This window comes from Pimephales promelas, chromosome 24 (assembly GCF_988280905.1).
Source record: "Pimephales promelas chromosome 24, fPimPro1.hap1.1, whole genome shotgun sequence".
Classification (NCBI taxonomy): domain Eukaryota; kingdom Metazoa; phylum Chordata; class Actinopteri; order Cypriniformes; family Leuciscidae; genus Pimephales; species Pimephales promelas.
In genome coordinates, this window is record NC_142792.1 from 11,409,863 (window position 1) to 11,435,879 (window position 26,017).

General features: G+C 38.0%; 1 protein-coding gene across 7 annotated transcripts in view; it reads left to right on the plus strand.

The window, feature by feature from the left end:
- The window catches only part of ppfia2 (PTPRF interacting protein alpha 2), a 191,141-nt gene that overhangs the window by 137,919 nt on the left and 27,205 nt on the right, over positions 1 to 26,017 (plus strand). For all 7 annotated transcript variants that reach the window (XM_089126615.1, XM_089126618.1, XM_089126619.1 and 4 more), the window contains 18 exons: positions 3,179 to 3,343; positions 4,223 to 4,297; positions 8,317 to 8,424; positions 9,927 to 10,148; positions 10,602 to 10,748; positions 13,205 to 13,339; positions 14,938 to 15,021; positions 15,834 to 15,965; positions 16,047 to 16,109; positions 16,220 to 16,311; positions 17,171 to 17,309; positions 17,393 to 17,610; positions 19,913 to 20,153; positions 20,491 to 20,520; positions 21,167 to 21,294; positions 21,391 to 21,569; positions 21,767 to 21,857; positions 25,875 to 25,956. In XM_089126615.1, coding sequence (XP_088982741.1) covers positions 3,179 to 3,343; positions 4,223 to 4,297; positions 8,317 to 8,424; positions 9,927 to 10,148; positions 10,602 to 10,748; positions 13,205 to 13,339; positions 14,938 to 15,021; positions 15,834 to 15,965; positions 16,047 to 16,109; positions 16,220 to 16,311; positions 17,171 to 17,309; positions 17,393 to 17,610; positions 19,913 to 20,153; positions 20,491 to 20,520; positions 21,167 to 21,294; positions 21,391 to 21,569; positions 21,767 to 21,857; positions 25,875 to 25,956 — 2,331 coding nt within the window. The remainder of the gene's footprint in view (positions 1 to 3,178; positions 3,344 to 4,222; positions 4,298 to 8,316; positions 8,425 to 9,926; positions 10,149 to 10,601; positions 10,749 to 13,204; positions 13,340 to 14,937; positions 15,022 to 15,833; positions 15,966 to 16,046; positions 16,110 to 16,219; positions 16,312 to 17,170; positions 17,310 to 17,392; positions 17,611 to 19,912; positions 20,154 to 20,490; positions 20,521 to 21,166; positions 21,295 to 21,390; positions 21,570 to 21,766; positions 21,858 to 25,874; positions 25,957 to 26,017) is intronic.

Sequence of the window (26,017 nt, forward strand, 5' to 3'; positions counted from 1 at the left end):
TTGTTTACAAAAAAGGCAACTGATGCCCACCCAATGACTTGCGCAGCTAATTCATAATGTTTTTTTGCTGCTAATCCATTGCAACAGTCTCTATAGATGAGCTTTGGGTTTAATACTTCACTCTATGTCACATTAGCTGCTCCCTGTGTAAGATTGACACCCAAAGACTTGCACATGTAATCCATGATGTTTTGTTAGAGACAAGATGCTTATGCTGGCTCCAAACTGCATTTACTGATTTTGTTGAGATGCTTACCATAGATTCACAGCGTGTAGTCACAACATTCACTCTTTTATGTCTGCACCAATTTTCATGCGGTTTAATGTCATGAGATGACAGTTGAGTGATAACTTTATCCGTGTAGCGGTTAGATCATAATTCCCTGAAAGTCAAAATAGCAGGCAGGCTGGTATTTTTCAATAAAATTGTCAACAATCATTTGCATGGAATGCAGAGAAACTGCTAAAACATCTGACGAGAACCAGCGCTCTGGCTATCCATTTTACAAGAAAGTACTCATTCTCACTTCCATTCTTTTCCTGCACCCCTCAGTGCCTGCCTGAGTCACCGGCACACCTGACTCCATGCTGGGTCAATTCAATTAATTACTCGCGTTACTTAGCCGCAGCCAAACGTTTGAAGAGTCAATTATGGAATTGAGGATATTGGATGTATTAAAAACCAGAGGGAAGCATAGATCGAGGGAGATAAGCGGACGTAGTGGAATGGAAAAGGGGAGAGGTCGAGTGAGATTAGAAACAGACTCATTTTAAACAGAGCTTCTAATCCTACACTGGGAGCAGCTAATGAAGTATTTAACCCAAAACTCACCTAGAGAGACTGCTGTCGACTGCAGTGCAACAGCTCATGTAGTCAAGTAAGGGAAAGTGCAGCATTAACAGAGCAATTATACTGAACTTAAGCATGTAGATGAAATACACAGGATGGACATGGCACCTGTTTAAGTAAAATGACACATAATGTTACTGTACATACAGTATATTGATTTAAGATCATTGCTGAGATTCATGTATTAGCTCATTTCTGTGACGGCACCTGTTTTAATCTGATCCACGTAAACAGATTCGCACAGAGGTAGAGAGAGTAACCTAACCTGCATTATCCGGCTATAGGGTTGTTTTAGTGCTGAGCTGGCGCTGGGAAAGACAGAGCCTGGCACAGACTGAGGGTTATGAATGAGAGAGCAAGGAACTGGGCAGAAATAGAAAGGTCAGCTCCTCGATAGGTCTCTAGAGCAGCGCTGCTACAGTACTGCCAGTACAGCCCTCGGGCAGGTACATGTGCTACTGCAGCCCTAATGCTGTGTTACATTCAACTAGAGAAGCCTACTTGGCAGAAGCTGAACTCCATGCTTGGAAATTTGAAACTTGTGGAAACCAACTAGAATATTGATTTCACCAGCATGCTAAAACAGTTTACTTTTAGCTAAAATGTTATAATTTTGCATTACAGTTAATTGTATTTTTTGTCTTTAGCAGTTTCCTTACAGTAAGCTTTAGTTTGAGATATTATTTTAGTTTTAGCTTTAACTTTTTAAGACTATTAACTTTATTGATTAAGTTTTTAGTTTGAGATTTAGCTAAAAATAATGCTTTAAAGTGCCCCTATTATGCTATTGTATTTTAAAGGTTCCTCATTTTGTTTTGGAGTTCTCAGTAACGAAGTGGGATTCGAATTCTTGATGACTCATAAGCAGTTCGGAGTCGATTTTTTCTTTTGAGAGACAATAATAACTTTATTTATCGTGCACTTTCAACTTTGCAGATCATTCACAGACAGCTCACACATTGCATTAACGGAAATAAAAAAAAATAGATTTAGGCTAGTTTTAGCATTAGTCTAAGTTTATCTTTAGATTTAGATTCAGTATTTACTGCAGCTTTAGATGCAATTCAGCATTATTCTGAGCAGGTTTCCTGAACAAGGGCATTTCAAAACAACTGAACATACCCAATTTAGTGGCGTTAAGTACTATGTACTTACATTGAAATTAATAATTTGATACAATGGACTTAAATACATGTTTTTACATTGTACTTAAATTAAAAAATTTCAGCAATTAAATTACAGCAATAATTAATTTATGTAACTACATTTGTAATTACACAGTTGACCCTCCCCTCACACCTTAACCTACCCTTAGACCGACCCATACCACCACACCTGTCCCTAACCTTACCCGTATCACACCTCAATAGCAGCAAAAGTGTTTTACAATACAACAGGAACACAATAATACATTGTACTTATTGTTAGATGTAGGTACATAGTACTTAAAACCACTTAATATAAAGTGGGACCCAATTTTACTTTACATTCTCTGTGTCACATCCATAGCACTGTATGTCCACTCCACTCATCTAAGACCAGACAGTTCTCGCTCTCTCCCTCTCTCTTTGTACTTGGGACTTTGGGACCGAATTGATTTTTTATGCTATGTACCAGACCAGAGAGTAACCATATTAACATAATCTTCTTTGTGCCGGGTCCAGGGGGTTTCAATTTGTTGTGTCTGCTTTATTGTTTCAAGTAATGTAATGGGTTTTCTTGTGTGTAATGTTGTTAGCTGTCTAAAAGGGTTCCCTTGTAAAATGAGAAAAGACCAAATGGTGTGTTAAGCACATGTCATTAATTTTCCATATGAAGAATGTCCTTGAGGGTTTAGTGATATGACCTCATGTTGCAGCATAATACATTTAGTTTCATTTTTAGATAACTTACTAAATATTTGATTTCGTTTTTAGACTTAGTTTTGATTTTATATTTATCTGTTTTATTTATATTAATTTTTTTTTTTTTAGCTTTAGATTAAGTTTGGGTTTTATAGCTTTAATTTTATATATTATTTAGTTTTTAAGTTTTTAAAGTTTTATTTAGTTATATATATATATATATATATATATATATATTTTTTTATTTTACATTAAGATTTAGATTTATTTGTATGCTCTATATTTCATATTTGGCTAAAGTTTAAGATTTAGATTTTGTTTCCCTTTTAGATTTTAGCATTTAGGGCTTTCTGATAGACTTAATTGTGGTAATTTTAGCTACAAAGGTAGTATTAAATGGTTTCAGTATTACATTTGGTTTAATGTATTATGTTTGTAATAGTAATTGAGGATTATGATGCCAAACTCCTTGTATGTACCACAGCTGCTGTTGGAGCATTTGGAGTGTTTGGTTTCGAGGCATGAACGTTCCCTACGCATGACAGTGGTGAAACGACAGGCCCAGTCTCCTTCTGGCGTCTCCAGTGAGGTGGAGGTCCTCAAAGCTCTCAAGTCCCTCTTTGAGCACCACAAAGCACTGGATGAGAAGGTAAACCGCAGCAGATCAACACCTGCTGAGATTCCTGTTGTTTTGTGTTGAATTCTTAAAGCCAGCACTATGCTGTTTACACTTTACCACTGTGTGTTGCAAATGTTAATGTACTGCCTGTGAAAATTTGATAGAAATCTAATATAAGTGCACATGTGGCTTTCCAAATACAGAACCACCTGTTGATGTTAATCCATATAATACATAGGCTGACCGATCTCTGACCGAACTATTTTAGTAACTAAAGTAAATTTCTCTCCTGATTTTATGGCAGTGATGTTGAAGTACATTTATTAAACTGTGCAGCCCACTGTCCCGCCTATCTTTTCCTTTATCCAGGGGCGTTTTATTTATGGATTAAGCCCTTGTGTGGTGGTTCATCATGCTGTAATCCATTCTGTGGCCTTCTCCAGAGTGTGTCATTTATAAGGCGTTTGGTAACAGACGGCAGGAAATTGCACGTGATTTATGGGTCTGTAGTTTTAGTGACGACTGGACGTCCAGTGATGAAAGATTGAACCCGCTGAAATGATTCCAGTGATCAAACAGGTCACCAGAGAGACTGATTAGTGTTTTTATTGTTGGCCCATTCTGTTCTCTGTAGAATTTTGTTATATAATCTGATATAATATTTGACATTTGTCATACAGTACCACAACAATAGCTTAATGAAAATAAAGATGTTGTGTGTATGATATCATGTTTATAGGTCATGATAGAATAATTAAATATACTGTAAAACTAAACTAGAATTTCATTACATTGTAATTCTACTCTCGTAAAATCTGTAATTTTGCTACCACAAATTCGATTGTAAATCAGTAATATGAAAAACATGTTCAGTTCTGAGTAGAGTGTTTTTTTTTTTCTTTTGTTCAGGTACGAGAGAGATTGCGGGTGTCACTAGAGCGGGTCTCTGCCTTGGAGGAGGAGTTGGCCGCAGCCAATCAGGAGGTGAGGCACAAATGCTCTGATGAGGTCAGGTCATCCTCATTTATACTGTACAGCGCTTTCAACAATGTAGATTGTTTCAAAGCAGCTTTACAGAGATAAACTGAATATAATTCAAGGTAACATAGATTGGTTTGGTTTTATAGCGGTTCTTGAATAATGTTGTTTTCCACCTAGTTTAGTTTTGATTGATTCACTTCTGTTCAGGTTATACATTAATTCCATATTTATACAGGAATCTGCACCAGAAAGGTACTTACTATAAGATGAATATACTCCATAAACATGCCAAATATGTTTAATTTGTTGCTATGCCATGTTGTTTTCGGCTGATCTGATTATTTTTATAATTATTAGTGTGAAATGCAACAGAGCAAACAGAACATTGTGTATTTTAGTGTTTATTCTAGTACTGGCTGTCCAGATGGTGCAGTTCTAGTTGAATAAGCTTTTCAAACTTCTCAACAAGAGCCAAATGTATTTATTTTATTTTAAGATATATTTTATATTGAGAATATGTTGGGCACACATTTCCTCCATTTATGTTTATTTACAATAAATTAATATTAAATAAATAAATAAATATTTCAACAATTCAATGATTGAAATTAATATGTAAACTATGCAATTCAAAATTCACAACATCTTAAATAAATCATATGTAAAAATCTAACAACTGCACAAATCAAGACCAACAGCAAACAGACTGGTGAGAACATTCTCACTTATATAGACACGGCGCAGTTCTTCTCGACAACATCAACCATGTGACAGGAAGATTTGCTGTTAATTCTGTTTCTGGGAATACGCGAGGATTTCAATTGAGGCTGCTTTTTAAATTCATCCAGCCTCTATGCTGCCCAAGTTTACTGGGCAGAAAATATATATTTAGTATTAGTATTAGTCATTCAGAAATTTCATGCTATTGAATAACTGTTCATTGATGTTAAAAGGACATTCACACAACTTAGTGAATTGCAGTGGCAGTTTGGGCATGTTGAGATTCCAGGCTGGTGCTTTTGGAGAAGCCCAGACGTCACTTATTAAAGCAAAGTGTATGTACTTAAGGTTATTTTAAGATGTCTTCTGTCTGTGTTAGCAGTGTGTGAACTGTTAAACTATTAAAAGATCTGAAAATACTGAAACAGTGAAAAAACTTAATACCCAGACAACCTACCATAAATGCAGTGTAGATCCACGCTACTCTATGACAGTGGGTCTCAACCTTTTTGACTTTTAAGCCCCGCATTGTCCAATACTATATCCGGAGCAACCCTAAGCCTTCAGAAATAATCTGAGCCAGTCGCCTTGTCGTAACTCAGGTCTTCATAACTGATTGTTTTCTCACCATCTAATCTACTCAGACATTAATATGTGGCCTTGTTAGGAGGAGATGATCAGCGATATTCACTTCACCTGAATTGAGGTTGATTGGGATACAGATACAATTGGGATACTTTTTCCAGTCATCTCAATAGCAAAAAGTGTCCAGAATAAACCTGAATTTACCCTAAATATATAATAGCTGCCAGGCAGAAACCTTGCACCCATTCTGATGAAAGACAAAACGTGGTCAAAAGCCTCATAACTCATTTGAGCTTGATTTTGGTTAAATGTTAATAATCTAATGACACATGCAAGTGTGTGTCCATAATGCCACAATATCAACGTTGATAACGCTGTGTTTATTTAAAAATATTACATTTTATTAAATTATTAAATTTTTTATTAAATTATTTTTAAAAAATATAGTGCTTTTTCCTGAAGTAGCTTTTTTGGAGATACGAGGTTTGCACACGATATAGTACTTTGGATAATACTACTGCTAGTCTTGTAAAATACATTTGATTTGATTAGATACTTTACTGTTATATGTCTGAAGAGAATTTTTCCATTTGATTAGTTCAGCTTTTTCTGCCTTCATAAATCTCAGCTATGCTCTCAATGCAATCTCAGATTTATCAAGAGTGCTTCATTTGTGCACAAGTATTACTGAACCATCTGAAATTCAAGTTCATGTTAATATCTCAGTGTTAGCGGGAGCACTCAACCCATTCAGGTGCGTCACAAAGATGAATCCGGTTTCTGTGAAGTAGTTGTTTTCGGTTTGAAACAAACCAGCATTTCAGGCACAGCCGCTCTTTTACGTGCTCCTCTTTGATGAGACCAAATGAACGACATCAAAGCGTCCATGCTCACTTTCATTGGGCCTCCACTTCTCATTTACCTTCATTTGCAAGTTGACTCAATATTCCGGCTCTTTGTGGAGTCAGAAGGTGTTTGATCTTCAGACCTTGAAAAATAGCAGACAGTTCCCTTTCTGTCCCTTCAAAAGTGTGTGAAACCCCTTAATTGCCGCCTCATTAAAGGAATGCGCGGCGAACGGCGATAAAGCAAACAAAAGAAAGCGGATGTCTCCCTTATTTCCATCCATCCACGTATCCCGCTTTCTCTGTGTTCACAGTGGACAGAGCGTCTCAACACGGGAGTGGAATAATCTCCCAATGCCCTTTAGCCTGGAGAGAGAACAATGTGTGTGTTGGTGTGACAGTGCTCATCAGTCAGATAACCTGCTTAAAGATGCTCCTGGAAGAATACTAGGTTATTTTATTAGGGAGCATATGCCATCTGACATGGTCAGCAACTTCTGCTTCTATATTTGTATGCACTGCAGTTTTACAGTATTGGGCTGTGGCAGTTTTGTGCTGGTCCAGATATACTGAATTTTATCATTTACGTTATAATGTAAAATATAGCGGCGTTCAGTGTTGTATACACCAACAAAAATTATTTGAAGTTTCCTTTAACTGACAGATAAAATCCTGTGAGATCGCTTCAGAATGTTAACACTCTATATCACACTCATTTAAGAATACTAGTCCTGTGACAGCAGCGTGACGTGTCATGTGAAGTCTCTGAAGAAACACTTGACATGACAATGCCCTTAAAGGGATCATGTAATAAAATAAAACTTTATTTGTTCTGGAAAATATGGTGGGTGGTTGATAATTGTCCACCTTCTCTCTGTCTAATAATTAAACAGGCTGTTTTGTGCTGCTGCCGTGCCTTTGAGACTTCCTTGGAAAATTCCTTCTCTGTATGCAAAATAAATAACATCATTTATGGTTTGCGGATCCAGTACATTCATTCCATCTTCTGATATGTAGAAGAATATCAGTGACCAGATATTATCAGTTTCTGGTCTCATCGACTTCCATAGTAGGAAAAAATATATACTATGGTAGTCAATGAGACCAGAAACTGTCTGGTTACTGATATTCTTCTACATATCAGAAAATCGGCTGAATGGATTCGAAAACGGTAAAACTCAACTGTTTAACTCTGAGGGAGTTGTAAAATGAGCCTATTTCCCGAAAAAGTGGAGTGTCCCTTTTAAGTTTGGTTGTTAAATGATCAGTTTGAGACGTTCTCGGTGCCTTTGAAACTGTACATTTTCAATTAAAAAATTGCCATATGAAGCGAACACTTCTAAGCTGTCTACTGTAAGTCTGATTTATGATGCTTTTTTGCTGAATCCTTGCAGTTTAATGAGAATCAACAATATATATTTACATCATACAAAAATGACCTTGGAAAACATACATGTACATACACTCCAGGAAAGGTACGGTATCTTGTCTCCACACTATGGATATCTGGTTTGTTGTTTCTTGACTTGGTTTACCAAATAATGATAGTAATCACTTAGAATGTGACATGATATGTGTAGGATGTCTTTGAAACTCTAGGAATACAACAAAAATTTGCATCCGGAAGCCAGAACGCAGAAAAGTTGCTCTAGTATTAATGCTGCATATGAATATCCAATTTTAGGATTTGTTGTATCAGTGAAGTCTGTGTCAGATAAAGTGTTCCTGTTTTGTCGTTACTGTTTGGTACGGTATATTATTTGCCATATTGTCCTGGTAAACAACACAGCACAGCGTGTTTTGATATCAATATTACTTGTTATCTTATCTTCTTACCTTTCATTATTTGTCTTTTATATTGTGCTTTTGCAGATTGTGGCCTTAAGGGAGCAGAATGCCCACATTCAGAGGAAGGTGGCATCAGGAGATGGGGCAGAGGACTTGTTGGAGGGAACTGATGCCCAGAAAGTCCACGGCAAGGTGGGCACTTACTCTAAACTGCCTCAGAGTGCTGCGTTTTCTATATAAATGTTTATATTTTCCAGAAAAATCTTAACAAACCCAAACCTTTGAATGAGACTGTACATAATTGGTGTCTTGAGGTGATTTATTTTGATGTACAAGTCCAGTAGAGAAGAAAGAAACTACTGAAAATCAGTTTTTAAACACAGAGGTGTACAATAAAATCAATAAGCCTTCACTATACAGTCAACACACACAGTCATCCTGTCAAACTGCATTTCTAGATGACATTAAATATCCCAATAAACCAATCGTAGTAGACTCTTGCCTCCTGATGAAAAGAAGCGTCGTCCTGCTCTCACCGTCCCCATTGGGCGCTGTGTTGTGCGGAATTAGATTGTGTTGGCATGGTGACAGTGATGGCAGGAATTTGTGGCCTCGTAGAAGATAAAGGTTGGCACTTTGACGGTGTATCTCAATTGGCCAAATGAATCTCCCATGATGCTCAATAGATTTAGTAGCAGTACTGACAATATCCAGGGCCTCTGGCACTGATGCATGGGTCCAGCCTACCAACTAGAGGTCATTGGTTTTGCCTGTACGTTAAACAAACAAACCTGACCCTCCGAAATAGATATAGAGAGAAAGAGAGTGAAAAAAAAAGTGGCAGTGAGTCATTACCCTACAGCCGCTCCAGAATAAACCACTGCTATTCTTTGTCTTGTCATTCTCATCTATTTGCGATCACAGAAGCTCTTCTGGTGAAGTCGTGTCAATCTCTCGCGGCTTCACAGCTTTGACGGAGTAAATTCAGTGTGCTCTGCAAATGATTTTATCACCCTTCTGTCCCACAGTTTGCAGCCATAAATTAAACGGGATATAAAGTCTAATTTTAGTGCGGCATAAGACGTGTCAAGTTTCAGTGTGAATATGTGACAGAAATCTTTATTTTAGGCATGGCTGAGGAAATATCTGCTGAGCCTCTGTTCACACACTCAGAATGCAGTTAGACGGAAATGAGGATGCTGGGAATTAAAAAAGTCCATATAAAGAACCGCACAAACTAGCTGAAAACATGATGATTATTGTGTTTCTATCATGTTATATGTTTGACAGCAGTTCAACCTATTTGACGGAGTGTCTAGCTTTTCATTTCTTAAACAATCATGGCTGACAATGTCAAGATCCACCAGGCTCAAATTGTTAAAGAATGGTTGGGAGAGATTCATTGAAAGTCTTTGGGATGTGCTGGAGGAGACTTTATAGAGTGCTGGATCTTGACCAAAAACGTATGCACGTCTTGATGGAAATACTGTAACATCACATGATTTCATGTTCATGTTTAAATGTTTATCATTTTTCAAGTAATGGAAATGTTTTGCATGGTTGTAGTTTTAGCTTTATTTAAAGATGCTAAATTATGCTGAATTAGTTGATTTTATTTGGAAATCCTTCATTTATTTGGTTTAATCGATCTCACAACCCTAAAGGAGAGTGTATTGTGTGTGTTTGGGCTGCAGCGGTTGTCTAACGGGTCGATGGACTCGGGGGACGAGGCCAGTCAGGTGGTGGAGCTGCAGGAGCTGCTGGAGAAGCAGAACTACGAGCTGGCTCAGATGAAGGAGCGCATGTCCTCCCTGTCCTCCCGCGTGTCCGAGGTGGAGCAAGAGCTGGAGACGGCCCGCAAAGACCTCATCAAGAGCGAAGACGTGAACAACAGGTTCCAGAGAGATATTAAAGAGGTGCAGTATATGGGAATATGAGAATTAGGCTGTACACCGAATTCAATGTTTGAAGCTGTGCAACATCCTTTCTACCCATTGAGAGTTTTCTTAAAAGGTGCCGCCTTAGAATATTCTGCCCGGCTCCTGGCTCTGAATGACCATGCTTCTTCGATTTTGGACACTGACTCCATTTTGATAATTAGTGACAGCCGGTCTGGGAGTCTGGGAAATGTCTGTTGAATTGGAGATTCAGCTATGGAAGAGAGAGGGAGGTTGTGGCAGCCCAAGGCTAAGTGTGTGTGTCTCTCCATGTCCGAATGTGTGCATTTACCTGTGTTGATATTTGTCCTCAAGCCTGTATTTAATTATAGGGCAGGATTTTTGATTGACAGCAGACTATTACACCTGCAGGCTCCTTAGGTGTGAGTCCACTAACCAACAGTCTGCCAATATATTTGTGTGATAATACAGGCTATGTGTCAGAAAGAAGACATGGAGGAACGGATCGTGACTCTTGAGAAGCGCTATCTCAGTGCCCAGAGAGAGTCCACGTCGCTACATGACATCACTGACAAGCTGGAAAACGAACTAGCCAATAAGGAGGCGTTCCTCAGACAGGTCAGGTTTTGACCACTTGTTTTCCAATTTCCTTCTCCATTTCCCTTTTGTATTATTTCAAATTGCTTTGATATGTTGCAATTACTTTCCTTCCGTATTCATACATGTGTGAAGGCACAGATGTTTTGAACTTGATGGAACAGTCATGGTCATGGTCAAGATGACACCATTTCTTGTCCTGCCAAATGATCATTTAGCAAGATTTCTTGAGTGCCTTAAAAGATAAATGTTTTGAACATATTATAGAGATAAAAGGGCATGGCAAACTAGACAAACCATCAAAATTAATAATTCAGACACAAATGGTAAATGTTAAATGGACTGCATTTATATAGCGCTTTCACAGACCCAATGGCCACAAAAAGCGCTTTACATTTTGCCTCACAATCACCCATTCACTCACTCATTCATACACCGACGGCGGTGTCAGCCATGCAAGGCGCCATTCAGCTTGTCGGGAGCAGCTTTAAATTAACACTAAATTAAATTCTGTCATTATTTACTCATTTTGTATGAAGTCTTGTCTGAATTATGTTAATTTGGCATTATTATTGTTTTACTTTTTTATATTTTCAGTTGTACGTTTTTGTAATTTGCTTTTGTCATTTTTATTATTATTTATATTTAGGGTTTTATTTATTTTTATTATTTATTTTATTTTACTTTTTTGTCTTGTTTTATTTCAGTTAGTCACCATGACAATATTTCTAATTTTTTTTAAAAAAAATGTTGGTTTCACTTTATTTGTTGACTATAAGTAGGGTTGCCAACCGTTCCGTATAATACGGAATCGTTCCGTATTTGTCACATAAAAGTCTTGTTCCGTATTGAACTGATACGAAACGCGCTTTGTTCCGTCTTTTTGGAGAATCAGTTCAGTGCAAATCCATGACAGACACATCTTCTAATATATCTCAGACAGACTATGAATGAAGACGTCACCAGTTGACCCACTCCACTCGTGATCGACTAGTTTTAACCATAGACTGTAGGTTTTACCGCAAGAATATCCTCTAATCTAGAGCGATCTTGCCTGCGAGCTTCAGCTTCTAACGGCACGGACGCAAAACCAGGACTGGAGTCAGAGCACATTCCTCTCTGCACTCTAAGCGTTCTGTTATCACTCTGATTTCGTCCACTACGGGTTTTCCAGTCTCACTCAGGAAAAAATGTTCCGCGTTCAATCGATTTTAAAAGATAATCTTATGTTTTAGTGACTGCTCCCCGCAAGATTTTTTTTTCTTCACATTTTAAGGTTAAATGCATCAGATCAGATCAAAATTAAGAGAGCTTCAACCCATGAACTGCTCGTTAAACAAAGATAAAGCATTGATTTGTACTAACAATAAAGAGGGCTCAAACATCTTTTTTGTTGTGAGAGTCTCAGTCTACATTACATTATCAATGGTGTTTTCGTATGCCAAACAATTATTATAATAATGTAATAATGATTTATATAATTATTCCTATGACGTAAAATCCATATGGCCTATATAGGCTACTATATAAATGAAAATTAATATTTCAAAAGTATATTTTAATCAACATTACACTATAATATAGGAAAATTAAAATACTTTTGTCCTATTTCTACACTTACAAGAAATAAAGCCTTGAGCTTTTATTTATGCTGATCGGGTGATTAATTCAACTAAAAAAATTATAAACTAAATAAATCCATGGTTCTTTGTTGGCATGATAACCTTCATATATATAGAATATGTGGTACACAGTCATTGATTAGGCATACTTTGCTATTCTATAAATTAATATAGGCCTAATAAGTGATTATAATATGCTATATGAATTCCAAAGGTCATTACCGAACCCCCCCCCCCCCCGTTCCTTATTTCGAAATCAGAAAGTTGGCAACCCTAACTATAAGTAACGTTGCTCCTACATGTCAACTAACTCTCATTAGAGTGTTAGTAGAGTATTAATAGACTGGTAGGGTTAGGGTTAGATTAAGTTGACATGTTGCAAAGTTACTTATAGTCCGTAGAGTGTCTGTTGGAGGATCATCACAATAAAGTGTTCTTAAGTGATATTAAGCAGACAATCTACTAATACTCTGATGAGAGTTAGTTGACGTATAGTTTTAAAGTTATTTATAGTCAACAGCACGTTCAAAAGGGACCATCAAAATAAAGTGTTACCAACATTTTTGTATAGTATTTATATATAATTTCAGCTTTATTTCAATACAATAGTTAGATAGTTTATTTATAGTTAGCAATTAAAACATCTTGTTCCTAATAAGATAGTGAATTGAGTTTAAATGTTCTAAGAACAAGCAAAAAATAGGAAGTTATGTAATTGTGTTTGTTTAGGCACACTAAAAATGGCCACGTTGATCCACTTGTTGCTGTGGAAGCTGGAACGTCCTATGATGTCTGCTATTTTTTGATAAACTCTTTCTGATCAGACAGTGTGTGTGTGTGTGTTTGTTCCCACAGATGGAAGAGAAGAACAGGCAGTTACAGGAGCGGCTGGAGTTGGCAGAACAGAAGCTCCAGCAGACCATGAGGAAAGCTGAGACACTGCCTGAAGTCGAGGCTGAGCTAGCACAGAGGATAGCAGCTCTCACCAAGGTACCACCCACACACACACTCACACAGACACACTAGCTGTGCATTTAATGAATTGAATACGTAAAGTGCAGGAGCATCTGGGAACACTTATGTTAAGTGACTCTTAAATTAATTCGTAAATTGTTTTTTAACTTATTTATTGAAGTGAACCATCAAAATGCATTATTGACACAAATGAATCAGACAATACTACTTCAGAACAATACTACTTTAGACTCAGAGAGCGACCAATACATCAAACTGTGGCCCGTATTGGGCTCAAATATTCAGGCGAGGGGTTCAAGGGCCATTTTGAGGTGGTTTCTCTTTCTGACCACTGCACATTTAGAAGCTCTAAAAGATCTTGTCTGCTTGGTGCAAAGCATTATATTGCACTTAGTCTAAATTTATTATGTGCATTGATCAGCATAAAAACTGTTGTGTGTGCTGAAGTTTTGAAGGGCCATATGGTTAAATATATCATTATATATTTTTTGGTTTGCCTGGCATGTGTTACCACCATGTACAACAATCACAAATTTTCACCAAACACAGAAGGCTTAATTCCTTTTGTTCATCATTTTATGTGAGGTATTTCCTTTTCACAGTGATTACTGTACATAAGCAAAACAAATATGTTCTTTATAAAGTTAAATAAAAATTTGCATTATTATACCATTATCTTCATAAAGCAGGAATATTTTTTAATTATTTCTTTGTAAATTGTTATATTAGTTACATATTAACTTTATAAAAAATTATGTTATTATGTTAATTCTTTCTTTATGAAATAAAAGTAATGTAGGTGTGGGACTTGATTTTGTCCATTGAGAATGATTAGAAGTTGGATGGTTGTGATTTGCTGTGATGTCATGTGAGTGACAGGTTGTCCCGCCCTCAATCCATGCAGTAAATACATCATCAGAGGAGAGAAGAGATGTTGCTGTAAGAGGGAGGGGGAAGTTATTTTGATTAAAGTCTACGAGAGCACTTGAATTTGATTTCATGGTGACTTGAAAGAAAAAATAAGCAAGTACAAGACAGAAATTAAAGACTTGATCAGTATTTAAACCATCTGATAACAAACTGCTGTGGTAAAATTTACTGTCAGAAATGATTCATATGGTTTTCATTATTAATATTGTGTGTTATTTCTCTGTATTGTGGTTTGGTAGTCTGATATGGTAGCTAAACTCCAGGACGTGAACTGCAGTCTTAGGAAGGTGGGGCTGAAAGCCGCTCTCTCTCTCTCTTATTCACTTCACTTTGCTCTGTGTGGTTGTGGGTCTGTTCACTGCTGGTGTATTTCAGCTTCATGTGATGCTCAGCTGGGATTTTCTTCGCTTTAATGAGTTGCTGACGTACTTGGTTCTTTCTGTTCACCCACGAGATAACAGAAGCTCAAGGAAATAAACACTCCTTCTTTTTACCTGTCTGCTCAACCACATCTGTGGTGTTTAGTGTGACGGTACTTCATGAACCAAACGCACACTCTCATTTTGATTCGAGCCATCATCACATGGTTCTTGGGTCTTTTCTCTGATGGTTTGGGCTAATTTGTGGATTTACATTTCCTCATCTGACAAAATACATTGTGTGTGTGTGTGTTTGTTGTTCAGGCGGAGGAGAGACACGGCAGTATCGAGGAGCGTATGAGACATTTAGAGGGACAGCTGGAGGAGAAGAACCAAGAACTGCTCAGGGTCAATATCACTTTATATCATTAAATCATATTCTTTTTAGGAATTGCATACTTGTATACTATGTACTATTTTTACAGTATGCTTACATAGTGCAGAATGTACATTTTCTGTTTATATGGAATATCCAAGTTGCCACCCAAATATGCAGTATAAAACAGCATTCTTCGTGGAAAACTGTATCCCACAATGCAATGCACTCTACCTTGACCTTCCATTTCCATGATGAAGAAACTGGCAGCAAAATTAACTTTGATTATTGTCTAATTCTAACGGATTATTTAATTGAACTGCCAAAAATAGATAATATACTTTTTTAATTCCTACATACCCGGGCAACATTTGCACAATTAAAACGCTCAGAATGCGAGCGAGCGAGAACATTTTTTTGTTGTGAATTCAAAACTTTTACTTACTGTATCAATAAACAGTGCCATTTTGCAGTGTTTCTCCAAATCATATCTCAATGCAAATTTAGCCTAAACAGAAAATTTTTAAACTGATGTCTTCCTAAAAAACATCATACAATACTTGGGTCTCTGAGGGTTAAACATGCTACGTATGTACTCAGGTCATATGACCACATTTCAGCATACTATTTAATTTTTATTTAGCATGCCATATATAGTGTGTATAGTATTTCATTCCGAACCAAAAACATTGTCTTTACTGATTTAACATTAAATCTTTCCACACATATAAACATAGGTCAAAAAGAGACAACACATTTTAAAATATTTAATTTGTGTGAATATAATGTCAAAAAAAATAAATAATAATAATTATAGATAAAATGGTGTATTCTGTTTCCTCAGGCTCGACAGAGAGAGAAGATGAACGAGGAACACAACAAGCGTCTGTCAGACACTGTGGACAGACTCTTGACCGAGTCCAACGAGCGATTACAGCTCCACCTGAAAGAGAGGATGTCCGCTCTTGAGGAGAAGGTGGGAGACGATCCAACCGGCAGTACCAATGACTTCCGACCACGTCAATCACTCAAACCGTTTCCTTTGCTTCTCTTTCAGAATGTGCTAATACAAGACTCTGATAACTACAGGAAGCAGTTAGAAGACTCCATTCAAGAAAAGGTCATTAGTTTTCATTTTCCGAAAACTAGCTTGGCTGAACAAATTTTTAATGTAATGTTTTGCTACCCATTCTGAGTAAAATGAAACTTTAATGTGCTTTGCGGTTGTAGTCTCACCTCTCGGATGAGATAGAGAAACTGAGATCTGAGCTGGATCAGTACCGGATGAGGGCAGGATCCCTTACAGAGCCCACACTGTCACGGTGAGACAGAAATCATGAAAAACTAAGAAAAATCCTTTTACAATAAACAGTAGCTCTGTTTCAAATCCCAACAAGCTCGGCAGAATTTTAAGGCATCATAGTAGTGAACTCGACATGAAGATTAGACTCGACATCGCATTTATGTAAGGTTGCAATGCAATGAGGTAAATAAAAATAAAAAAGTTGAGAAATGCTGACTATAAATAGATAAAATATGATAAAGCTATAGATAAAATGTACTTTTATATCTTTAAAAAAATGTATGTTTTTATGGTCATAACAGTCGGGTTCTGTAAGTAAAAATATTTGTTCAATTTTGAAATAGTTTAAGCTGCATATCAATGTTTGTAATATTATGATTCACCTCATAGCTGGATGGTTTGGTTCATGGCTTATAACTCTTTAACAAAAAAAAAAAAACCTATGTAGAAATGAATGTGAAATATAGTTCCAGATCCAAGGCCACTGAAAATCTATTTTTCAGCACCATTGGAGTACTGGGCTGTTAGCTTAGCATCATCTTCAAGTTGTATTGGAATCAAGAGTAAAGTTTCTCATATACTTCACATGAGGATTTATGTGTCAGTTAGAGTCGCTAACTTGTGCTGTTCCAGATCAGTCACTTATTAAGTTCAAATATTGGTTAAGAAAGAGTGCTAATGTAGACAGCAAAGCAGCTCACTAGGTTTTGGAACAGAGGTTACCCTCTGGTTATGCAGTGATATTAATTAAATTACTTATGGCAATTTTGATTTTATATAGTTCTTTCATTGCAAATGACATTTTTTAGCATTGCAAAGTTTATTTAATGTGTCTAAATTCTAGATGTCTTAATGATGGATTGTGGCCTTGATTCCAGGTCCCATCTGGATGCTTCTGGAGATCTGCGTTTCTCTCTGGGTTCTCTTGCCGAGACTCAGTCGGACCATTATCGCTCCACCAAGGTGATCCGCAGACCCAGGAGAGGGCGCCTGGGGTTACGTACTGACGAACAGAAGGTAGAAGGATCTCTTCACCCCCTGTTTCTTGAGCTTTTACTGAACATCACTTCTCTTTCTGCTTCTGTTTCATCTCCCTGCAGGCTAAGTCTCTGGGAGAGCACGAATGGCGCTCTCAGCAACTTGGCGTTCTGGGCGGCCACCCGTTTGAGAGCGACACGGAGATGTCGGACATTGATGACGATGACCGAGAGACCCTTTTCAGCTCGATGGATCTACTGTCTCCTGGAGGACATTCAGATGCTCAAACCCTTGCAATGATGCTGCAAGAACAACTGGATGCCATCAATAAAGAGATCCGGTCAGTCTATTCATTGTGACCACTGCACCATTTGATGACTTAAGTCTTAATTGTCTGCTTAGAGAGTGAGAAGAGGTCTTACTTTCAAATGGCTTTAAGGTCTGTTATGTAATACACCTGTATAGCAATGTAAGAACATTATATTTCTTAAACATATCACCTCAAAGGTCACCAAGGAAAATTTAGTGAAAATCGAGGGGCTTAAGACTTAGCCTTGCTGCACACCTTTTTTTTTTAGCATTGTTAGGTTTGTTCAGTTACACTACTAAAGGTAAGATCTAAACCAGGCAGGAATCTGTCCAAAAATTCCAAAAAGATGTTCAAGCCTGTCCAAAAGATTTTTAACGTTATATCAAATTACTAGCAGAAAAATATAGCCCTGGTTGGATTACAAAGTAATATGTTACTCTGACAAATGTAGCTGTAGGGCTGGTGGAGTCGACGCTACAGTAGTTGCCGAAAGTCAGAGCAAGTCTGTAGAGTTTGGGCAGTCAGAGTTGACAGATTTTTACAGAAAATAGTGTGATGTATGATGGGCACAGCCTCCGATGTGTTTGGTTTCACATATTGATTTTTCCCACTCACAGGATATGAAATATTTGATATTTTAAGTAGATTTGATGTGTTACATGTCCCCTAGCAGCGAGGTATATGTTACTGCATGAGTTTGTTGTGTTCCGAACAATTTAAATTATGTGCAGATTTTAAAAGTGGTGTCGTTTTTTCCAGACTTACCAAATCTCATTTACCGCTATTCTTTCCTGCATTTTTACTGGCGCTTTTCACTCTGTAATTCTCCTGTAAATATTTACATATGATTTTTGTTTATTTGACATTTATTAGATGACTTTCATCAAAGTAACTTGTACACTTGGACAAGTTCCTTGACTATTATCCCAGGAGCTTTATGTGAAAATACAGCATGGGGGATTCAATTTTTAAACTTTGTGTCTTAAAAGATGTAAAAGATGTATTATTCAAGATTCCCTCCATAATCTACTAATAACCTTGTACTCCCTAGCTAATTGCTTTGCTGTATTTTTTGTTTGTTTTAACTGTCAAATCTATTAAAACTTGTGCATTTATACAGACTCGGAATCAGGATTCTGCTACACGCAAGCCCTAGATTGAATTGAAAACAATAAGAAGTGCTGCAGAAAGCAGAGTTGTGCCTTCAGGCAGCGTATATGCTGATTTAAATATCAGCCAAAGCTCAGGATTTCTCCTGTAGGCTGTCCAGTTGTTATCGAACAAGATAGGTTGAGTGAAATGTAACGGCTGTTCGATATCACACTTCTATCACCTGCCATCGACGTGTCCTGTCTGTCGATTTCCCACACATATTGGAGAACCTAGACTGGATGGGCACTTGCACCTAAGGTTGTCAAGAGCAAATGAATGACTCCAATTTTCATTGCGATCTAATTTAAATTTTGTCCAATTCAGTGGAAATGTGTCATTAATATTTGATGAAGCCAGAACAGACGGCAAGTATTTCTTGAGCGTTTTCTTTTCGGGAGCCCCCTTAATGTAAAACCGGTTCATAAAACACAACCTCATATATAATGTGCAGTACAGTATGTGTGTCCAACGTTATTTGATTACCAGTGTACAAATACAGCTCACTGTACTATTAAAGTGTGCTTATAATATGTGCTGGTCGTTTTGATTACCACAGGAAGAAAGATGCTCCCCTGTTTACTTCTCTCCTCGCATTAGTGGTCCGCTTTTGATAAAGCACCAGCTTTGGTGTTTGGCTAAAAGACACAAAACCGTTGAATGCCTTACAACCAACTGTAAACATGTTAAATGCTTGACAAATGGTCAATGTTTAACTGTTTACACCCCAGTCGATGGTTGCTTTACAAGATATTCAATAATCTGAGCCCATGAAAAACATCAACTACAAGAGCTGTCAAAGTTTGCAGTTTGCCATCCTTGAGTTTTGTCGGTTCGTGTCCCCAAGCCTTCACTGACTGAAACTAACCGCATCAGTCTTTGGCCTGTAAAACACAAGCCTGTTATTATTTCTCTGTCCCTCTGAGCTTGTTATTGCATTTATATAGTCATTTTTCTGTGCTCAAACAGTTCAAAGCTTTTCATTTGGCACTATCCATCGTACTAAGGGATAATTAGAGGTTTTAGCTACAGTGTTCGTAGTCTTTTTGCCAATAATGGTTACATATTTTCACCCAGCAAGCTCAGCCCTTCCAGTGATGTTGTAAATCAAAATGCTAGTAGATTATCATCAAATACTTCCTAACTCACTGTGGGCTGAACTGTTTTTCTCTTGTTTCTCCAGGCTGATCCAAGAAGAGAAGGAGTCGACAGAACTGAGGGCAGAGGAAATAGAGAACCGCGTGGCCAGCGTGAGCCTGGAGGGTCTGAACCTGGCGCGGCTTCATCATCCCGGAGCCTCCATGACTGCCTCGGCCACCGCATCCTCCCTCGCCTCCTCCTCGCCTCCCAGCGGACACTCCACCCCCAAACTCACCCCGCGCAGCCCGGCCCGCGACATGGAGCGCATGGGGGTCATGACACTGGTATACGAGCTCACGCGTATCTCTGTCCTACAAGGGTCATTTCAGCATTTACAGTAAATTTTCTTTGATACTTTTAGAGATTAGCTGTACTGACCGTAGATGGAAGAAAATGGTCATTGGAAAATGACATTTTTATTTATTTAAAAAATGTATATGACCTCTTTAAGAATATTTGTTTCATTTAAGCCACATTACTTGCTGGTTAATCCACAAATGAAATGGTATGAAATCTCTCAGTTAAATTCTGTATTACAGCTTTTCTAGTAATTTCTCTGCAGTTTCTTTATCAACACATTGAGTTGCTTTGAATGCTTAACATTTCTTTTCTGTTCTGCAGCCTAGTGACTTGCGGAAGCACAGGAGAAAGGTACTACTTTAAAAGTCCCTTCACAAAGAGCTCATGTATTTGTACATGATTAATTTTATAGGCACCATAGAGGACACCAGGGTTGATTAATTAATGTTGATGAAAATGAATGCTGGTTAAAACAATAATACTGAGAATTATAGCAGTAAAGAAGTATTGATATTGATATATATATATATATAAGTAATCAATTATTCATAGTTATTTATTATTAAAATTATTTTCATTATTGCTTATTGTTAATATTATTATTTAAATTATTAATATCTAAGGAAATTAATCTCTGGAATGCACTATACTGTATGTTGTATGAAAATATCTTTATGGTTAATTTAAAATGAAAATACATAAAAACATCCTGTTTTCAACCTAAAAATTCGTCTTTATTGTCATCCCAATCCTGTATGATTTACTTTTTCTGTGGATAGTGATATTTTGAAGAACTTTGGAGCCCTTTAATTTAATTAAATTTCATGTCTAAAAATATATTAATTTATATTCCATTTATAAAAGTAATAGGTTTGGAACGGCGTGAGAGTAAATTACAAATATGTCATTTTTTGGGTGAATTTAAAAAGACTTTCTTAAATCTATTTGGAATAGTGCACAATATTGGAAGACACCAGAGGTTTTCTTTGCCTCACAGATCGCAGCAGTGGACGAGGACGGCAGAGAGGACAAGGCAACCATCAAATGCGAGACCTCGCCGCCTCCCACACCTCGCCATGTCCGCATGACCCACACGCTACCCGCTTCTTCACACAATGACGCACGGTGAGAAGGCAAAAAGATGCCCGACAGCCACTAGACACGTGCTGTGTACAAACATAACTCGACTTTAACACTGTTGATGTGATCGGCTGTCTCCAGGCTGACGGCTGCTTTAGAGACGGAAGCCAGTGCTCTGAGCAGTGTAGCCAGCAGCCAGGACTCCCTTCACAAACAGCCGAAAAAGAAAGGCATCAAGTCCTCCATCGGACGACTGTTTGGGAAGAAAGAAAAGGCCAGACTGGGGCAGATGGGGAAAGAGATTATGGGACCAGGACAAGGTACAGACGTAGACACAGCAGTGACATATAAACTATTAAGGTCTGGTTTAAATTCAGGTTAAGCTCTATGACCTGATGTTGATATATCACAGTACCGATTTAATCTGATAAAATACTGATCTAGAGTTGAATATAAATATAATGGTCACACTAACATTATCAGATGGATCTGGTTAATGGATCTTTTCCATCAATAGGAAATGTATCCGATCCTGAGCTTATGGGTCAGGATATTGCGGTTGGAAAGCTGGGAACACAGGCAGAGAAAGATCGCAGGCTTAAAAAGAAGTAAGTACTTTGTAAATCGCTTTCTGACAAATTCAAATTAGATGCCAAACACAACCTTTTATGAAGGTAATTAACTCCTGGGCCCAAATCTTGTAAAAGTATGTAAATATTACCACGCCATAACAACCTTCCTTACAAACGGTCATGTTTTTCTTCACACACCTCTTTGTGAAAGCCTATATTTGAATATTCTGGATGCTTTGTAGTGCCTTAGGCCAGAAACATACTTTACGCCAGTAAGCAAGCACATTGCAGGCGTGCGGTCCTGTTGTGCAGACTTGGTGTGCGTTGTTGTGTCACTTTGGCAAAAGCAACCCTCAGTGCTCACGATAGATTAATGCGATAAAGTAACTGTTATTTAGGTAGCTAGCTATAAGCATGCTGACAGTATAACGAAGCTAAGTTGCAAAGCTAAGATTCTCTTCGAGCTGTTGATCCGCCATGACAGTATATGACCTAAAGGAACAAAACCATTCGGTAAGACGCTAGGCTATGAAGATGCTTTTTTGAAATTTTTGTTGCATTTTGTTTCGTAATGAATAATTTTCTGATAAATAAGTGTTTCTAAACTATTTTTTTTGCGGCATTTGAAGCATGGACATAAAGTCCATCACCATTGTGATGCACTAAAATCTTTTTGCCCAAAAAATCCTGAATGCTGAGCTTGCGTAACCAACTGCCGTTCGCCCATTTGCGTATTTGGGTAGAGTATGTTTCGGGCCTTGCGTTAGCTCATTTAATAAAAAGAACAAATTTTCATGGTCAGTATAGTTTTTATTTGTTTTAGTTTACAATAATAATAATACTGTCTATGCCACATGTTGTACTACTAAAATAATGTAATTGTCTTGTATTTGTATGATTGTAATGTGTAGAATGTATGTTAACATGAGAATGTGCCTTTCATAGCAAGCTTGTGAGTTTGTCTCATACTTAGATGTGTTTACAGCATGTCATGATGTGATGCTTGCCGAATATCACGTTTCTTTGCCTTAACGCTAATGGTTGAATGTTACCGTTTTATGTAACTTGACTCACCCATCGTGGCGCCATGCGAGGACGGCTCTTCACCGTTTCCATTGTACACTTTTTGCATGCTGTATGATTATAAAAAAAACTAAAAAAAACTTTTAAAGACAAGATCTGTCCAATTGTGACCGACAAGTCAATATCAAAGTGCAAAAACACAACAATTCCCAACAGTAATGCACGTGTCTGAGCTGAGGTGTTTTTCTAAACTACATACAGTATGCTCAATAACAAGCATTTAATTTTGTCTCCCATCGCTTTCTCTATTTTTCTTTTCTCTCTCTCTCTCTCTCTCTCCTCATCTGACTCTGTATCAGCGGGTAAGTTTAGTTTGTGTTGCCGAGACTTGCTGCATTTTTCCACTGTCGACGCTCTGTCCGTGTCTGTCGTCATGCTCCTAAAGTGTGTGTCTATCTTCAGGGGGGTCCGACGCATTTCCTTTCTGTCCATCTAGAGACCCCTGCCTCTGCCTTTCTTTTTCATTTGACTGTAAATGTGATTCTCCCCCTCTACAGTTCTATAGAGGATGCATCTCTGCCTGGAGAGAGAATGTGTGCCTTTATAACAACCTGTTCTCGATCTGCCATGCTGAGGCCTTTCTCCTCTCGTGTATGTGTGCGTGCGCGTGTGTGTGTGCATTGTGTGCCGTATTCAATAACCAGGTCTCGTCTCTGGTTATGGACTGTCAACTCATTGATTACTTCCCTTCTCTCTTTTTCTTTTCATTTTGTTTTCTCTCATAACTGTTTCTCTCCCTCCCCAGCGACAGTATGTTCAGAGGAAGTCACTCATACACATTACATTGGACCTGAACATATGCAGTCCAACACGTAAAGATGAGGAGAGATGCATCATAACCACCACCATCACCACCAAGGCCTTATTGCCTTTACAGCACACAGACACGAAAGCTCACGGCCACTGGATAGTTCGCCACCGAAACGGTGCCCGTGCCCGATTTGGTTCTGTGCTTTGTGTTGACATCAAAGAAAAGGTGGTTCAGGAAAAAAGGGGTCCATTTTAAACTAGGAAACCTTAGTCACGCATATTTCATCCAATCTATTTTCTAAATGCATGTTGTGAACAATTCATCCACGTAATAACTCGAACTTCCAGTGAAACAACATTCTTCTCTCCGGTGACGTATGCCGGATTCTCCACTCATTTAGTCCGCTCAAACCCTGCTCACAATTGACTACAAGCTCACATTAAGATTAGTCCCTGTCCTGCATTTATTTCTTTTTCAATAATTAGTTTCACTTGGATGTAAGTCACAGTACGGAATACAAGATCTGTCACTACTTCCATCTTTAACTCTCATTGTGCTGTAAAGTCCGGTCCACTTTATAAGCAGCTTATTCAGACCAAGAGCCGTTTACTTAAAACTGAGGACCTGTATGTTCTGTAACATGATGGACCATATTTTTAATGTCTCTTCTACGGTCAGGTTTATCTGAAATAGCTGATACTATAATAGCAGTAGTCTTCAGGGGGGTCTTCAGTAATCATGGAGTATATGTGCCATTTTAAAAGGACCAAAGCTTGTTAATAACAGTGCCATTTATTTACCAGGGTTTGTCTCATAGTGGCATTTTTCAAACATTTTAAATTGGCTTTTCCATGATCCACCGTTATTTTTATTCAATAGTTTGATTAAAAAAACAGCTTTAGTTGTACAAACAAGTTGCATAAAATAACATGATCACTTGGAATGCTAAAGTATGTTCCCAAAACAAGGTCTAAGACCTATAAACAAGCCCCCCCAACACACACAAAAACACAGAACCGGATCAGACACCATCGCGGCACCATTTCGGTGGAAAAAAGATATCAGTGGTCACGTAAGTCGCGTGGACAGAACCATTATCATTCACTACAGCATAGTGAAGTACTGTTCTGCTTAGTACTGTTCCCAACAGTTCATTCAAGTGGCCTTACTGTAGATCCCAAAGATGCGGTTGGATTATGAAGCTGCTCTCTGAGGGAGGAACATCCAACGATCTCTGCATTAAAGCCCACCACATCTGTGTATCGTAAAATATTCACCTATTCTGTAGCCAAATCCCCTCAGATTTCCAACACAGTTCCACCAAACGTAAAGCCTTGCCTTGGAATATCTCTTAAGTTAAACCTGCTCAAAATGACGGATCCTTGGAGACGAGTACATTCTGACGTTCAGACATTAGAAGGAGAGATATATTGGAACATTGCTGAGGACACACTCTGTTCAGCCCCTGTAAAACCTTGGAAAAAGCTAAACATATTTCCCACTGAAGAACGCTGTTAAAAAAGCGTCTGATGAGAGTTTATGATAGCAGCCTTGTCTTAAAGCGCAAATATTTATCAAGAATAGGGTTCAAAAGAAAAGGCGTTTCTGTTTTCTCTCGATAAGTCACAGCATTCCAGTTTCCTTAAGCTCTCGTTTTTATAGGCGTGGATCAGGACACAGCAAGGAAATGTCACGATATGTTTATCTGAGAAACTGGAACTTTCCGTTAGTTGGCTTCTCAGCGTGACCGACTTCACCGTTAGTTTCTTTCGTTCGTTTTATCCACCCGCAACCTGGTCTTTGATTCATAAACAGAAACCCAGACCATTTTTAAGAGACGAGACGGACCTAAAATTAAATCATGGAGCGAGCAATATATTGGCTTAGGTACTGCTTATTTACAGAGATTACATGAAAAGGTAGCATTCGTCATGCTACATGCTAATTACGGACTAGTAGTAGTGTGTATGAAAGAAACTTTTAAAAAAGAAACGTATGCATTTGGTGTTCCATGTTGCTCTGATAAACAGATAGTGGCCATTAAAGGACAGGAAACCTGGCAGAGACAGATAAAGCATCTCACTTTCTCTCTCTACATGCCCCTTTCCCGCCCTCTCTCTCTCTCTGTTTAGTTGATTATTTCTAAGCTAGTTCTGTCCTTCTCCTTATCTGTCTTCCTCTCTGTCTCGCTTTGTCTCTGCCACCTGCTCTCTCTCTAGGCACGAGTTGTTGGAAGAAGCCAGAAGAAAAGGGTTACCTTTTGCTCAGTGGGACGGTCCTACAGTAGTCGCGTGGTTGGAGGTGGGCAGTATTAATTTTCAGTTTGGGCACATAAACACATCAGCTTTTCTCATGAATATTA